At 49.4% G+C, this 18131-nt stretch overlaps 1 protein-coding gene across 1 annotated transcript in view; it reads right to left on the bottom strand.

Moving 5' to 3' along the window:
• Nucleotides 1-591: 591 nt before the first annotated feature.
• LOC142304357 (uncharacterized) overlaps nucleotides 592-18131 on the bottom strand; it is a 35192-nt gene continuing 17652 nt past the window's right edge. The window contains exons 2-5 of the mRNA XM_075346661.1: nucleotides 8344-8482; nucleotides 6543-6622; nucleotides 6078-6344; nucleotides 592-5901 (exon numbers count right to left, since the gene is read on the bottom strand). Coding sequence (XP_075202776.1) covers nucleotides 5576-5901; nucleotides 6078-6344; nucleotides 6543-6622; nucleotides 8344-8482 — 812 coding nt within the window. The 3' untranslated portion in view covers nucleotides 592-5575. The remainder of the gene's footprint in view (nucleotides 5902-6077; nucleotides 6345-6542; nucleotides 6623-8343; nucleotides 8483-18131) is intronic.

The following is an 18131-nucleotide window of genomic DNA, read 5'->3' as shown; positions in this document are numbered from 1 at the left end:
CCAGGGATCACAAAATGTTATTATTATTATAAATCCACAAATTACAGGGGATATTAAGACCACCAGGATGCAAGCTGTGCTTAACCAGATATGTGGACTACTTGAGATCAGTCCACAAATCACAGGGGCTAGTTAGACCGTCTTTTTGTTTCTAGAGCTATAAGTTTTATTTCTGTTGACAAACTTATATGGCATTTTTATTTTTTAATTATTAATTTGGTGATGTAAAAAAACTAAAATTTGTTAAAAAAAAAAAAAAAAAAAAGAAAAAAGGAAAAAAAAAAATCTTAATTACTTACCGGTAATGGCATTTTCAGAAGACCATGATAGCACCACCTATCTCTCAGGTGGTGCTGTCATAGGCGAAAGGGAAAAAAATATGTCCATATATATATATATATATATATATTTTTTGTTCTTTAAATATATATATGTTTAAAGAAAAAAAAAATATATATATATACATATACATATTATATATATATATACATATACATATATATATATATATATATATATATATATATATATATATATATATATATATATAATTTTGGATTGAATAATTTTATATTTTCATAGATTGGACTTCAATAGAAGATACTCGTATGTTTGTTGTTTATTTAATTGCTATTCGGAAAAAGGCAGATGATTGAAATTTTTCAGTTTTTTTTTTTAATAGAATATTTGGATTATTTTTTTTTATTAAAGGCAGATGATTGAAATTTTTCAGTTTTTTTTTTTTAATAGAATATTTGGATTATTTTTTCTTATTTTACACTTTGATTTTACTTTCCAGCTCTACTAGGGAACATGAACCTGCAATGATACTATATGTTGTACTACTTCAGTATATAATGAAAATTCCCTATGAAGTCCTGCCTTTCTCTTGTCTTTATAAAAGTACCAAGGTGACTGTCATGGGGTCTACATTCACCCCATATTGCCAATACCAACTTATCATTGTGGCTGATGGTCATTGGAACAGATGCACCACTAGGATGGCGCCACTCAAGGGGTTAATAAGCAGTGATCACTGCTGTTGGGATGGATGCCGGCTGTATAACACAGCTGGCACTTGCCCATTATGGGGTTTGGTTGGAGCCCACAGCATACACCTGCACAAGCTGCATGAAACAATATTAGATTATGGAGGGAGTAGGAGGTTAAGATTTTAATGAGACAACACACACTACCAGTTCACCACTGGGCACCATTAGGCTCTCTAACTACTAATTTTCCCACTACAACAAAAAACAGATCCATCAACAGCAACTTGATGATGGTTTCCTTATAGAATCTCTCAAATAGTGAAAAAATGAAATATGTTAAAACAGTTAAAAAAGTAATGGTGAGATATGTTTTAGTCCCGTATGTAATAATTACTGACCACAGGGAAGGCGGAGGTCCACTTTAACACTATGAATACAAAAAGAAGAAAAAAGCAGATCCTTTAATTTTTGTCCCTGCTCAGATGATAAGGTGACAATCATCTCGGTGACCTTTCAAAAAGTGTAAATAAGTTCATTCCTATTTTTTCCCCGAGAAGTGACTGATTCAGCTGCGATGTCCTCATCGTGACACAAGACCTGTCCTATGTGACCAAACTGTAGGAGGAGAACAGTCAGATAAATGTCCAATGTTTAACTCCTTCAGGTCCACACTGAGAAGATGTGAGAAACCATCACAAATGTTCTCCTGAGTAAAGAATAGGTCATTTTATAGACTGGTCCACACTGAGAAGATGTTGGAAACCATCACGACCTTTCTCCTGAGGAAGGAATGGGCCATTCTATAGACTGGTCCATACTGAGAAGATGTTGGAAACCATCACAACCTTCCTCTTGAGGAAGGAATGGGCCATTTTATAGACTGGACCACACTGAGAAGATGTTGGAAACCATTAAATCTTCCTCTAGAGGAAAGAATGGGCTATTCTATAGACTGGTCCACGCTGACAACATGTTGGAAACCATCACAACCTTCCTTTTGAGGAAAGAATGGGCCATTCTATAGACTGGTCCACACTGAGAAGATGTTGAAAACCATCACAAACTTCCTCAGAGGAAAGATTGGGCCATTCTATAGGCTGGTCCACACTGAGAAGATGTTAGAAACCATCACCACCTTCCTTCAGAGGAAAGACTGGGCCATTCTATAGGCTGGTCCACACTGAGAAGATGTTAGAAACCATCACCACCTTCCTTCAGAGGAAAGACTGGGCCATTCTATAGGCTGGTCCACACTGAGAAGATGTTAGAAACCATCACCACCTTCCTTCAGAGGAAAGAATGGGCCATTCTATAAACTGATCCACACTGAGAAGATGTTAGAAACCATCACCACCTTCCTTCAGAGGAAAGACTGGGCCATTCTATAGGCTGGTCCACACTGAGAAGATGTTAGAAACCATCACCACCTTCCTTCAGAGGAAAGACTGGGCCATTCTATAGACTGGTCCACACTGAGAAGATGTTAGAAACCATCACCACCTTCCTTCAGAGGAAAGACTGGGCCATTCTATAGGCTGGTCCACACTGAGAAGATGTTAGAAACCATCACTACCTTCCCCCTGAGGAAAGAATGGGCCATTCTATAAACTGTCCACATTGAGAAGATGTTGGAAACCATCACAAACTTCCTCCTGAGGAAAGAATGGGACAATCTATAGACTGGTCTATACCTCAGTCCAAAGTGACCATCCAGCTCCTACAGCAGTGTAGGGTCTACATATCAGGAGACACCTCATCAGGTTGATGGGACATCTTCGACTTTATGGCTTTAGCGGTAGAACTTTTGCCCTTCTAGACTTGAACCTGAGGCTGAAACTTGGCTGGTTATCACCTGTGACTAAGCCCTTAACACCTATACTCCAGGACAATTAGCCATCTAATCAGGGCAGTCTCTTAAAGTTTCAGCTACGAAGTCCTCTACTGTCATGATATGAGTGGTAAACACCAAATCTATGATGCACTTGGGGTTTCCGCATCCTTCTTCCTGGAAGTAGACATTCCTGTCAAAGACACAACTTAGTTCCTGAGTATCGTTGTGTTTGTGGATGTTGGAAATGCTACGGAGTCTGAAAGGGAACAGAGTTAGGATATATCAAGCTGATTGGCCAGATGTTTTGTTTTGAGATTGTGCTGAGACTTCCTGCTGTGGTAGATGCAGAGAGAGCTGCTTCACTGGGCTGCTCATGTGGCTGATGTAGAAACTTCACTCTGGTGGTTAAAATTTTGTTTCACATTTCCTCCTACGATTCCTATGAATAAAGTTTAAAATAACTGACCAGAGGTCATTGAGCTCATGTTTTTGTGTTTTACCTCTAGGTTGTGTTTTAGTTTTTATAGGTTAGATGCCCCACCATGAGATACAGAGGAAGAGCTGCTTCACTGGGTGTCAGGACACAGATTCCTTCATATGGCTTTTGTAGAAATCTTATGATTTTTCTTTTGTTTATGGCTCCTTATAACTAACCTATCCTATAAATGGAGCTGCAAATTGTTGGCCGGAAGAAACTGAGCTCATGTTTGGTTTGCTTAAAATTGTTCTGAGACTTGCTGCTGTGGTAGAGGTAAAGAGAACATGTTCACTGAGTGTCCAGACACAGAGTTGTTCATGAGGCCTTAAGGGGGCTTTACACGCTGCGACATTGCTAGCGATGTCGAGCGTAATAGCACCCGCCCCCGTCCGATATGTGGTGATCGCTGCCGAAGCGAACATTATCGCTACAGCAGCGTCACACGGATTTACCTGCCCTGCGACGTCGCTCTGGCCGGCGAACCACCTCCTTTTTAAGGGGGCGGTCCGTGCGGAGTCACAGCGACGCCACACGGCAGGCGTCCAATAGAAGCAGAGGGGTGGAGATGAGCGGGACGTAACATACCGCCCACCTCCTTCCTTCCGCATTGCCGGTGGAGGCAGGTAAGGAGATGTTCCTTGCTCCTGCGGTGTCACACACAGCGATGTGTGATGCCGTAGGAACAAGGAACAACATCATTAATAAACGTTTAACGATTTTTTGTTTTAGGACGACCTCTCCGCGGCAAATGATTTTGCCCGCTTTTGCGATCGTTTAAGATCGCGCAAAAGTGTCACACGCTGCGATATCGTTAATGACACCGGATGTGCGTCACTATCGACATGACGATAAATCATTAACGATATCGTAGCGTGTAAAGCCCCTTTACAGTGCTGGTCATGCCTTCCAAACTGACCCATGAATACAGTTGCTAATGGTCAAGTTTTGCTTGCTGAGACTTCTTGCTTGGGTAGAGGCTGAAAAAGCTTCTTTATTGAATATCTTGACTGAGTCAAGATTTGGTGTGTGTAATCCTTACTTTTCTGTAAATAGAATCGGAATTGATCGGACGGAAGTAATGGAACCAAAGTTTGGTTTGCTGAGACTTTCTGCTGTGGTAGAGGTTGAAAGAGCTTCTTCATTGAGTATCTGGACTGCTGTGGAAACCTCAACAAGTCAAGTTTTGATGTCTATCATCCCTAACTTCCTTATGAATAGAGGTACAATTGACTGGCCGGAAGTAATGTAGCTCAAGTCTGGTTTGCTGAGGCTTCCTACTGAAGTAGAGGCTGAAAAGCTTATTCGCAAAATATCTAGACTTCTATATCAACTTCAAAGTGCTGGTCAGGATTTGGTATCTATCGTCCTAACTTCCCGGTCAACAGAATTGGAATTGTTTGGCCGAAAGTTTTGGAACTCAAGATTTGCTGAGAATTCTTGCTATGGTAGAGGCTGAAAGGGCTTCTCTATTGATTATCTGGATTGCTGTATCAACTTCAAAGTGCTGGTCAAGATTTGGTGTCTACCGTACCTATTTGTACCAGTCCTAACTTCTCTACGAAAAAAGTTGCAATTAACTGGTCGGAAGTAATGGAACTCAAATTTTGTTTGCTGAGATTTTCTGCTGTGGTAGAGGCTGAAAGAGCTTCATCATTGAGTATCTGGTGGCTGTGAAAACGTCAACAGGTCAACATTTGGTGTCTATCATCCCTCCCGAATTCCTTATGAATAGAGGTACAATTGACTAGCTTGAAGTAATGGAGCTCAAGTTAGGTTTGCTGAGACTTATTGCTGTGGTAGAGGCTGAAAGGGCTTCATCATTAAGTATTTAGACTGCTGTGGAAACCTCAAAAGGTCAAGTTTTGGTATCTATCATCCCTCCCGAATTCCTTATCAATAGAGGTACAATTGACTGCCCGGAAGTAATGGAGCTCAAGTTTGGTTTGCTGAGATTTTCTGCTGTGGTAGAGGCTGAAAGAGCTTCATCACTGAGTATTTGGACTGCTGTGGAAACCTCAACAAGTCACGTTTTGGGGTCTATCACCCCACCTATCTTCCTTATGAGTAGAGGTACAATTCACTGGCCGGAAGTCATGAAGCTCAAGTTTGGTTTGCTGAGACTTGCTGCTGTGGTAGAGGCAGAAAGAGCTTCTTAATAGAATATCCGAAATGTCACAGTTCCGGTCAAGATTGGACCAGTCCTAAGTTCCTGATGTATAAACATTGCAAAAATTACAAACGTAAGCAACTATGAATAAATCAAAGTCAGTGCATTCACTTCTGGACCTCATCAACAATATTGTCTTGCAGACAGTTCTCTTCTAGGACACTCGATATCTGAGTGACTTGACCTCCTGGTTCCTGCTCTTCAGGCTCTTCTACGAGTGCTTCTTGGTATGACACGTTTCCATCTCTGTTATATATTGTTTTCCATTTGTTAATCGTCACCTTCCGACACACAAAGTAGGTCGCGACGGTTGTCATCACCAGGACTATTAATATTAATGAGATAATGGCTATCGTCATATGTTTTGTTTTGCCCTCCTCTTGTCCTCCTTTTGTTTTCTCCTCTTCTTCATTCTTGGCTGAAGATTTATCACCTGTGAGAGAAAAGGTGGCAATATGAACATTGGATAGAGACTAGGGTAAATCCAAAGATAAAAAAAATGATTTGGTCACGTTTTGAAAACCTGAAGAAGACTACAGACCACTTATCAACCCTCATGAACATGTCACCCCTCCCTCAGCCAATCCTATATCTATCCTCCCTCCGTACCATGCAGTAGGCCATTATTCGGATTAGGGCCTTGAGTTGCGGTGGTGGGACCTATGGTGGTCTTTAGGGTTTTCTGCGTGGTAACTGGATTTTCATTAGTAGACTCTGAAGACTTCTGTGTTCCTCCTTCCCAGATCTGTATGGACTTTCGCAGAGTTGTTATGGTTGTAGATGTTGTGGTTTCTTGGGTGGTTGATGGTGGCTTCCCTTTGGAGCCTTCAGAAGAACCTTGCTGGTTCTCAGACATATTTAGACGAGTTAATCTATCTGTAGAGAGGAGATCGATATTAGAAGTGACCGATTACTATCTATAATCACAGATCTGAAGTAAAGATCTAGATTGGACAAGTAATTATATCCTCGGAGAAGACAGAATGTCCTCAGAGACAATCTCTGCTCATTGGTGATAATTTAATTGGTGATAATATCTATAGTCTTATTCTCTGAGCAGATGGAGAGTCTCACCATGGTTAATGCTTGCGATGACTTTGTCCACCCAGGATTCCAGTCTGTTACCACAAAAGTATCCTTTTGGTAGCTTAAATCTGAAAATGTGAGGAAAATAAGACAAAAAAAGGTGAGAAGACATTGAAATAGATCTGAGGAGGAGTCAGACAAGAGGTGTCCTCCGCTCACCGGCAGGGTATATAAGAATGGAGCAGAGACAAGAGGTGTCCTCCGCTCACCGGCAGGGTATATAAGAATGGAGCAGAGACAAGAGGTGTCCTCCGCTCACCGGCAGGGTATATAAGAATGGAGCAGAGATAAGAGGTGTCCTCCGCTCACCGGCAGGGTATATAAGAATGGAGCAGAGACAAGAGGTGTGCTCTGCTCACCGGCAGAGTATATAAGGATAGAGGAGAGACAAGAGGTCTCATCCACTCACCGGCAGGGTATATAAGGATGGAGTAGAGACAAGAGGTGTCCTCCGCTCACCGGCAGGGTATATAAGGATGGAGTAGAGACAAGAGGTGTCCTCCGCTCACCGGCAGGGTATATAAGGATGGAGTAGAGACAAGAGGTGTCCTCCGCTCACCGGCAGGGTATATAAGGATGGAGTAGAGACAAGAGGTGTCCTCCGCTCACCGGCAGAGTATATAAGGATGGAGCAGAGACAAGAGGTCTCCTCCGCTCACTAGCAGGGTATATAAGAATGGAGTAGAGACAAGAGGTGTCCTCTGCTCACCGGCAGAGTATATAAGGATGGAGCAGAGACAAGAGGTGTCCTCCGCTCACCGGCAGGGTATATAAGGATGGAGCAGAGACAAGAAGTGTCCTCAGCTCACTGGCAGGATATGTAAGGATGGAGCAGAGACAAGAGGTGTCCCCCGCTCACCGGCAGGGTATATAAGGATGGAGCAGAGATAAGAGGTGTCCTCCACTCACCGGCAGGGTATATAAGGATGGAGCAGAGGCAAGAGGTGTCCTCCGCTCACCGGCAGGGTATATAAGGATGGAGTAGAGACAAGAGGTGTCCTCCGCTCACCGGCAGGGTATATAAGGATGGAGTAGAGACAAGAGGTGTCCTCCGCTCACCGGCAGGGTATATAAGGATGGAGTAGAGACAAGAGGTGTCCTCCGCTCACCGGCAGGGTATATAAGGATGGAGTAGAGACAAGAGGTGTCCTCTGCTCACCGGCAGAGTATATAAGGATGGAGCAGAGACAAGAGGTCTCCTCCGCTCACTAGCAGGGTATATAAGAATGGAGTAGAGACAAGAGGTGTCCTCTGCTCACCGGCAGAGTATATAAGGATGGAGCAGAGACAAGAGGTGTCCTCCGCTCACCGGCAGGGTATATAAGGATGGAGCAGAGACAAGAAGTGTCCTCAGCTCACTGGCAGGATATGTAAGGATGGAGCAGAGACAAGAGGTGTCCCCCGCTGACCGGCAGGGTATATAAGGATGGAGCAGAGATAAGAGGTGTCCTCCACTCACCGGCAGGGTATATAAGGATGGAGCAGAGGCAAGAGGTGTCCTCCGCTCACCGGCAGGGTATATAAGGATGGAGTAGAGACAAGAGGTGTCCTCCGCTCACCGGCAGGGTATATAAGGATGGAGCAGAGACAAGAAGTGTCCTCAGCTCACTGGCAGGATATGTAAGGATGGAGCAGAGACAAGAGGTGTCCCCCGCTCACCGGCAGGGTATATAAGGATGGAGCAGAGATAAGAGGTGTCCTCCGCTCACCGGCAGGGTATATAAGGATGGACACAGATTTTCTACAGGAGGATGGACCTAGAACCGCCGTATACATAGACCGCTCTTACCTGACAATATTATGAGGGCAGATGGTATAATTGCCATTTCTAACCACATTCTGAAAGACTCGTTCCGTCACAGCGGCTTCCTTAATTATGGTTTTACATTCTGAACAATATTTCAGGAGATGGGCTCCTTGTGAGATGCCTGAGAAGAGACGAGAGACAACAGATGAAGATGATGAAGTTCCTCCGACCGTCTTGCTCTTTACATTCTCACCATGTACAGATTAACCATAATGTCCTGATTTTGGAGCACAAGCTCTATCACGGTTCTCACCGGTCGGACTGCTCAGGTCTGGAGCACCGGCGCCGAGAAGAAGCCAACGTAAGACTGAGAAAATGTGCACTGGTAGGACTAGGAAATCATCAACAGCTTTTATAGGGTGGTGGCCCATTGTCGAAATGTCACAGGATTGAGCGCACCAGTGGGACTTATACGGAGTGAACTGGTAGGACTGGGAAAGTGATTGATGCCAGGACTGTGCACTAGTAGGACTGGTATATTGCACCCTTGGACTCCTGCTTCCCTCTCTAGTACAGATGAGTAAACCTTGCAATGTTCGGGTCATCGATCGTTACCGAGCTTCCCAGTGTTTGCCCACCTGTTCGAACAAATAGGCAAACATACCGAACCCTTTGAATTCAGTGGGAGGCCAAACTTATGTGTTGCAAAATGGTGAAGGGGCTGTAAAAGAAACAAAAAGCAGGACATACTCACCGAGTCTCCCCGCCGCTGTACTTCCGGGGCTGCTGATTATCCCTCATGCATATTCACTGCTTTCCCCGCCCACCGGTGTCTTTGATTGGCTGCAGTCAGAGCCCACCCCCAGACAACGTCTGCAATTGGTTGCTGCGGGTCTCTATTATGGTATAGAATAAATAAATTCTCGTAGGTTCCCCCATCTATTGGTACCAGCACAGATAAAGTCCACAACTACAGGCTGCAGCCCCCAGCCGTGCCCTTATCTTGGTTGTGTATCAAAATAAGAGGGTTTTTTTTAAAAAACATTAATAAATAATTTTAAAAAATGGCGTATGGCCCCCCCCAATTTTGATACCCAGCCAAGCTAAAGCCCAACAGCTGGGGGCTGGTGGTATTTTCAGGCTGGGGAGACCCATGGTTATTGAGCCCCCCCCAGGTTAAAAATAGCAGCCTCCAGCCGCCCAGGTGGGTGGGGCAAACCGTGAATATGGATGAGGGATAATGAGCGTCCCCGAGGAGACTCAGGAGGTATGTCATGTTTAACCCTTTTGCTTCCTTTTTTTTTTACAGTAATTTCACTGGCTAATCATAGCCATGACAATACTTGAAACAGCCGTGATGGGGACGGGAGTGGGTTTTCTGCAAACGAATAGTTACCGAACATTGCCGACTTTTGAGCAAAGTGTAGCTGAGCCCGAACGAACCGGCCAAGGCTTGTATCGAATCTGAAATTGGGGAACGCAAACCGAATAGGTTCGCTCAGCTCTACTTTCATTGGCACCAGAGGTAATACAGTCCCAGCATTATGTATAACACCAAGTTTCCGCCTCTTTTACTAATGGAAAACTATATGAAAAATATGGTAACATTTTTCAAAAAAGCGCCCCCTTGTGTTTGCGATTCTTTGGCGTTTTCCATCTGTCCCTTTTACGTATGATTTAGGGTGCGGTGTCGGTGCGCACACTCCACCACGCTCATCGTCAACATTGCAAAGTCCAGATCTTAAGTTCTCACCTTCAGCTCGTTAATGATTAACCCATCGCTGCTCCTGCATAATAATAACAACACAGAATTTTTTATGAGTCACCGAAATTCCCAGTGAGATAAATAATCGGACGCCTTCACAAAACAGGAGCTGACATTTTTAAAGGGGCATTCCACTTTTCATAGCTGGGTTCTGCAAGTTTGGCCACTCCACCCAAATGTCATCCTCCATCCTAAAAATAGTCTAAACTAGAGATGTTAATAATTTTTGGAGGACCCATCCTATTCTGCAGTACCAAGGCCGCCCATGAATGTGAATGGGCAGGGTGCAATGCTTCATTGTTCCTGTGGTGGCGCTACAGGGAAACTGAACGGTTAATTTTATCACTACGCACAGATCACAGTTGACCGCTGGACATCTCGACATGGAAAACACTTTCTGATGGACTTATTGTCCAGGGACCTTTGGGTTTGCAGATGTTGCAGATGGTTGAGAGTCCGAGCCTCACAGCTGCCGGGTGTCATCAGTCCAAGAGCAGATGTCTCACATAATCTCAGGATGTAAACAGAGGAGACCATTACTGGCCCCGACCTCCAGCATAACCCCCATGTCTTGTAAATCCATACTTGTCTCACTTTCCGGATCTATGAGCAGATGAAGTCCATCTATGGTCCTCCCAATGGGCAGAAGACATCACAGCTGGGGTCCTTTGAGAGCCGAGTAGAAAGAGACCCCGCACCGGATGTTTTTTTGAAAGTAGAGAAAGTCCACACAAGACTGAGTAGAGACACTAACTCCGTGTGGATCGTGACTGAAACCAGACCCTTCCATGATTCCCGGCTACCCAATGAGCAGCCATCAAGGAAAATGTTACTCACCTGTCTTGGCTCCGGTCCATGCGTCTTCCTTCCCCAGTGGCCGGCACCATCCGCTCCCCAGAACGTCTGGTCACCAATCTCATACAGCGAGCACCTTCTAGATCTTTTAAAGTAGATTGTCCTCTTCTGAGTCCTCAACAGTGGAATCAAAATGCCTTTTCTTCAGAGTGCCCACAACAGTGCCATCAGTGTCCTCAACAGTGCCACCAGAGTGCCCACAATAGTGCCACCAGAGTGCCCACAACAGTGCCACCAGAGAGTCTTCAACAGTGACATCAGAGTAACCTCAACAGTGCCATCAGAATGCCTACACAGTGCCATCAGTGCCCCCAACAGTGCTACCAGAGAGTCCTCAACAGTGCCACCAAAGAGTCCTCAACAGTGCCACCAAAGAGTCCTCAAGAGTGCCACCAAAGAGTCCTCAAGAGTGCCACCAAAGAGTCCTCAAGAGTGCCACCAAAGAGTCCTCAACAGTGCAAACAGAGTGCCCTCAACAGTGCAAACAGTGTCCTCAATAGTGCCTCAACAGTGCCACCAGAGTGCCCTCAACAGTGCCACCAGAGTGCCCTCAACAGTGCCACCAGAGTGCCCTCAACAGTGCCACCAGAGTACCTTGAACAGTGCCACCAGAGTGTCCTCAACAGAGTCACCAGAGTGCCCTGAACAGTGCCACCAGAGTGCCCTCAACAGTGCCACCAGAGTGCCCTCAACAGTGCCACCAGAGTGCCCTCAACAGTGCCACCAGAGTGCCCTCAACAGTGCCACCAGAGTGCCCTCAACAGTGCCACCAAAGTACCTTGAACAGTGCCACCAGAGTGTCCTCAACAGTGCCACCAGAGTGCCCTCAACAGTGCCACCAGAGTGCCCTCAACAGTGCCACCAGAGTGCCCTCAACAGAGCCACCAGAGTGCCCTCAACAGTGCCACCAGAGTGCCCTCAACAGTGCCACCAGAGTGCCCTCAACAGTGCCACCAGAGTGCCCTCAACAGAGCCACCAGAGTGCCATCAACAGAGCCACCAGAGTGCCATCAACAGAGGCACCAGAGTGCCATCAACAGTGCCACCAGAGTGCCATCAACAGAGCCACCAGAGTGCCATCAACAGAGCCACCAGAGTGCCATCAACAGAGCCACCAGAGTGCCATCAACAAAGCCCTCAACAGTGCCCTCAAAGTACCCTCAACGGTGCCATCAGAGTGCCTCAACGGTGCCATCAGAGTGTCCTCAACGGTGCCATCAAAGTGCCTACACAGTGCAATCAGAGTGTCCTCAACAGTGCCATCAGAGTGCCTTCATTCAACAGTGCCATCAAAGTGCCTACACAGTGCAATCACAGTGCTTATGTAGCGCCCCTCAGGGCACTACAGGGAACTGCATCCTCTAGGGGATGCAGGACCTACCCCCTGGGACCTGGAGTAGCAGTGCCAATTTCACCAACAGATATCTAAATCCTAGTTCTCCTCTCCACACTGGGCATAAAGGGTTAACCATGTAAGGAGATGGTCGCCATGGGAACAAGTCCCTGGGTATAGCCAGCCTGGTGGGAGGGGTCAGGCAGTCAGAGGCAGTCTCAGGAGTTGGGAGCAGACACAGGAGAGGTGTTTGGACGTGCCTGAGCTGGGTCCGTGCAGCGGTGACCCCGGGGGCACAGGAGAGAGGTCGCCAGGACAGTTACCGAGATACAGCTGGGACTGGAGCACGCACGGGGCACAGGGCCCTAGGTCAAATGTCAAGTTTCAAACGGTTTGGCAAATACCTGCCCGGTGAGGCACCTTCACGGACTTCATCGAACCAAATAATCCAGGGGCATCAGCAGTAAACTAGAATCGGGGTTCGGACACTTACCTCCCCACAGGGTCCGCACTGCCCCCCGTACGGAGAAGGAGACTGTACCCCAATAGGGACAGTCAGGGTCCCCAATTGCTCCACGCTACGGGGACTCAACCTACATAGAGTGCCAGGGACAGAGCAACCTGGGTCACTACATTGGCACTGATACTCCTGGGACTGGAACCAGCAGGCCGAGGGTCCATGTGAGTGGAGACTATTAAAGTTAACCTGGTGTGGTATCCATCATTATACACCATACATCTCCCAGGCACAGCCCTACCTGCGGAGGGCCTACCACCATAGCTGCCACTTCCACCAGCTCTGGGAGTACCCACGTTGAGCAGCGGCGGTTCTCCATTCTTAACCGCAACCCGCAGGTGGTGTCACGAACATTAACTCTATTATCCCATGTAAATACCCCCTTTTATTAAGCGTCCCCAGGGCTTGGGACCGGGCAACGGCCACCTGAAGTGACATTCCCATTTGTAACTGCCCGGGATTAAGTACCCCTTTCCCTGGGCGACACACCTACACAGTGCAGAGCGCCACAATAGTGCCATCAAGATGCCTCAATAGTGAGATCAGAGTGTCCTCGACCCTTCTTTGATGGGACTCTAAACCTTATATACTGTATATCACACACGGGTCTCCTGGGCTAAACGCTCCAACTATAAAGGGCAGGTAGAATCCAGCACTAATAAAAAGCAGTCGTAGTCTGAGGGGAGGAGGAGGAGGAGGGGGAGGAGGAGGAGGGGAGGAGGAGGAGGACTGAGCCAGATGCGGAGCTACTTTCAGAGCAGGCTGTATTCTTAGTGTTGTATAATGTCACAGCAGCTTGCACCTGTTCACACTTGCTTTTTTCTGTTCGGAGCTTTTTATCATTATTATGAGTTCTATACCATTGGAGGTTTTGACTGCTTCCTTTTCAGATTGAGCGCTCTTCAGAAAAAACAAAGGGTTGGGTTTTTTTTCGCCCTAAGAGCGCCCCCAACCCCATGTTTTGCCTCCAGGACACCAGGATTGTTTGTTTCATCTGTGGATGTTTTAGGCAAAATCACAAACATTGAAGAAATCCCCGGCAGTGAGATCCTGAGCAGACATCACTCAGCCTCTGCCAAGTCTCTGCTCACACTCAGGCTGTTGTCACTGCAGGGACTTCCCCATGACAACACTTCCTGTCCTGAGCTCTCACTTTTCTTTGGACTCATCCAATGGTGAATATTCCAGAGGGTACAACCTCCCTGTGATCCTCACCTACCCCCCGGGGTGCAGGTGTGACCGCACAGGACCATTTTAGGAGGGGTTCTCTCCATTTCTGCAGCGGGTAGCGCGGGCTGGCGACTCCGGAGGCACATTCCTCATATTATAACAGAAGCTGCCCAGACATGAACATTCCCCGCACATTATCTGCTGGATTCTTCATCTCTGCAATTCCCCAATGTGCCCACAGGGGGCGACACCGGAGTCCACCAGCAACAGATGCACCATAAGGATCCCGGGATACCCTAAAAATGTCCCCAGAGCTGAAGCCAGCAAACCCTGACAAGTACGGCTGTGGTGACATTCACCGCACATGTACCACCTTATAGCTCTGATCACGGCTGTTTAACCCCTTAGACGCTGCTGTCAATCAAGACCACAGTGTCGGGGGCGGGGAGGGGACACTGCGCTCACCCACTGCTCGGGTCCGGCTGCTGCTGCTGCTCGCTCAGTGGCTCGAGCGGTGGGCCGGATCCCGGGGACTCGAGCGGCGTTCCTCGCCCGTGAGTGAAAGGGGGTGGTTTGGTTTAGGGATATTGTCCGTGACGCCACCCACGGTTGTGGTGAGATTGGTGACACCACCGCTGCTCTGGACGGGGATCCCGGGAGCGGTGACAGGGAGAAGCTTGGATGTTGTTTCTCCCCTCCGTGGGTAGGGGGGTTGGTTGTCCCGGGGCCCGGTGAGGGAAGGATGGCAGGCGGGTTACGGGGCCTGGTGAGGTGCAGGGTCGCGCTGGCAGCGCGGTGCCGCACGGCACGGTGGTACTCACTCAGCCAATGACGAATGCAAAGTCTCCGGTAAAGCAAACAGCTGGATGGACGGGACCTACAGATGGCTGCGGTGGTTCTTCTCCCGGTAGGTTGGCGGTGACTGCCTTTCCCTGCACCTGTGTTATGTTCACGGTTCCAATGGCTTCCCACCGGTAACCCGCTCCCCAGCTTGGATGGATGCTGAGGGAGCCCCTTTTGCCCGCAGGCTCTGGCCCTGGGAACTGTAGCCTTGGCGGTGACTGTATTTCCCTTCACGGTTTGAGCTGTTGCCTTCAATCGGGTCTTGACTGCTGGGAAACCCCGGAGCTTCCCTTCGCTAATGGATTTGACCGGTTTTACGGCGACTCCTAGCCTGGTCGGGGTCCGTAAGCCCTGCCAAATGGAGCTGGCTTCTCTTCGCTCCTCGATCCGGTACCGGCGGGCCACCGCCCTTCCCCGGTCCTTACGACTTACGTCAATAAGCCTCTCCTGCAGACAGTCACCACCGTCTGCCAACCTTGCTGTATGTGCCCGGGCCACGCACCCGGACATGGTCAGTCTCCTCCACTGCCACTTCACTTCTCCACTCCTCAAACTCAAAACTGATCTCACTTCCTTTTCCCGCCTCCAGGACTGTGAACTCCTTGGTGGGTGGGGCCAACCGCCTGGCTCCACCCCCTGGTGTGGACATCAGCCCCTGGAGGGAGGCAACAAGGATTTTTGTTTGACTTCGGTGTGCCTAGCCGGGGTGTGGGGTGTATTGTTGTAGTACCTATGACGTCCTGGCTTGTCCAGGGCGCCATATTCCCCCTTAGTAAAATGCAGACCGTCCGCGGGCTGCCCGTCCATCACCGGTTTTATTTTTGTTAACTGTAGAAAAAGGGATAAAAACACAAACATTAAAACAGGTATTGCTGTATAAACAGCTTAACGGGAGGTACGTTTCTTAAACGTTGCAAACGGTAACGGCTTCCGCTCTTCTCCCACCCAAACAACCTGGCCCTGATGCTGCCCCTAAGAAGTGGGTAGCACCCCTTGCCCCAGTCCATCACCAGGCTGCCCGAGCGGGTACGGTCTCTTTCAGGGGACCCACATCCATGGGGAACCCCTGAACCCCCGGAGGATCGTCACCGGTTTCGGTAGTGGCAGGCCTGGGCCATCCCTTTCCTCCAGGCCCATCCTCCCAAATCAGCCTCTCCGGAGGCGGTAACGGTATCAAGCCACAACATTTTTATTTACATCCCACTAGTTTGTGGTTGCCCTGCTAGTTCTCGGGCTTGTCCGTAAGAAGTCCCTTACGCAACGGTTGCAGGAAGTCCCTACGGGGACCAGTTGCCGGCAACGGCCGGTTCAATCAAAGTTCCAATCAGGTGACATCTTCTGTTGATTTACTTATCATTCACAACTTTTAACGGTACACTGGTGATCCCAACGGGGACAACTTGCAGCGGGGCTCCGCTGCCATTACTGCTCACTTTTGTCCTCCTCACCCGGCCCTGGGTGGAAGAACACAGGCACCAGCCCCTCCAGCGCATAGCAGGCGCGACGAGGAAGGGCCGCCCGGTATCCATTATTCCCGCTCCGGGGGATGTAAGTTGCCTCCATGCCATACAGGGCGACGACTCCCTCGTCCTCCTCCGAAACAGGCTCGGTGTCAGGTCCGGAGTCACTATCATCTGTCCCTGCGCCAGGCGGGCTGCCGCAGTCTCCGGGTTCGCCACTCTTTCGGCTACCGTTACGAGGGGGTGTACGTCAGACGGACCAGCAGCATCGGGGTGCACGGGCAGGGAAGACGGGGGTGGCATGGGGGCCGGGGGTAGACCGGGTCCCTCAGCCGCAACGGCCGGTCCCTCGGGGACACGGGCGTGGGTCACTCACCAGCTCCTCCATCATGGCCTCCATTCCGTACACCCGGGCGACCGCAGCTACCTCCTCCACCTCCGCGGTCCACTGCTCCATCAGCAGACATATCTGACTCCGGTAGAGCCGGCAGATCCCCGCCGTTCGGGCCCAGAGCCACGCCGCTGTTCCGGGCACCGGCTCCGTAACCTCTGCGTAGCTGGACGGGGCGGACATGTCGGTAGCGGTACTTTCCAGGAACCAGCAGATGGCCGCAGGGTCCTGGCGTCCCTGCTTTTATAGCCGCGAGCTACATGCGGCCAGACGCTATCCGTCCCCCTTAGTCTTTTTCCGGCTCCTCCTCTACAGGGGCGGGGTTTCGGCTTTTGCGCCTCCACTACTCGGGAAGACGCTCGAGCGGGGACTTTTCGCGCCCAAAATGGCGGCTTCTCAAAATTTTCGTCCGGACACCTCCGGCGGTCACAAGGTGCACCTCTACCAGACGGCAGAGCGGTAAGATCCTGTTCGTGACGCCAAGTTGTCCCGGCGGGGAGGGGACGCTGCGCTCTCCCACTGCTCGGGTCCGGCTGCTGCTCGCTCGGTGGCTCGAGCGGTGGGCCGGATCCCGGGGACTCGAGCGGCGCTCCTCGCCCGTGAGTGAAAGGGGGTGGTTTGGTTTAGGGATATTGTCCGTGACGCCACCCACGGTTGTGGTGAGGTTGTGGCACCACCGCTGCTCTGGACGGGGATCCCGGGAGCGGTGACAGGGAGCAGCTTGGATGTTGTTTCTCCCCTCCGTGGGTAGGGGGGTTGGTTGTCCCGGGGCCCGGTGAGGGAAGGATGGCAGGCGGGTTACGGGGCCTGGTAAGGTGCAGGGTCGCGGGGGCAGCGCGGTGCCGCACGGCACGGTGGTACTCACTCAGCCAATGACGAATGCAAAGTCTCCGGTAAAGCAAACGGCTGGATGGACGGGTCCCACAGACGGCTGCGGTGGTTCTTCTCCCGGTAGGTTGGCGGTGACTGCCTTTCCCTGCACCTGTGTTATGTTCATGGTTCCAATGGCTTCCCACCGGTATCCCGCTCCCCAGCTTAGATGGAGGCTGAGGGAGCCCCTTTTGCCCGCAGGCTCTGGCCCTGGGAACTGTAGCCTTGGCGGTGACTGTATTTCCCTTCACGGTTTGAGCTGTTGCCTTCAATCGGGTCTTGACTGCTGGGAAACCCCGGAGGTTCCCTTCGCTAATGGATTTGACCGGTTTTACGGCGACTCCTAGCCTGGTCGGGGTCCGTAAGCCCTGCCAAATGGAGCTGGCTTCTCTTCGCTCCTCGATCCGATACCGGCGGGCCACCACCCTTCCCCGGTCCTTACGGCTTACGTCAATAAGCCTCTCCTGCAGACGGTCACCACCGTCTGCCAACCTTGCTGTATGTGCCCGGGCCACGCACCCGGACATGGTCAGTCTCCTCCACTGCCACTTCACTTCTCCACTCCTCAAACTCAAAACTGATCTCACTTCCTTTTCCCGCCTCCAGGACTGTGAACTCCTCGGTGG

The sequence above is a fragment of the Anomaloglossus baeobatrachus genome, chromosome 4 (genome assembly GCF_048569485.1).
Source record: "Anomaloglossus baeobatrachus isolate aAnoBae1 chromosome 4, aAnoBae1.hap1, whole genome shotgun sequence".
Lineage (NCBI taxonomy): Eukaryota > Metazoa > Chordata > Amphibia > Anura > Aromobatidae > Anomaloglossus > Anomaloglossus baeobatrachus.
Note: the sequence above shows the minus strand (reverse complement) of the source record. Positions and strands in the feature narration are given on the sequence as shown.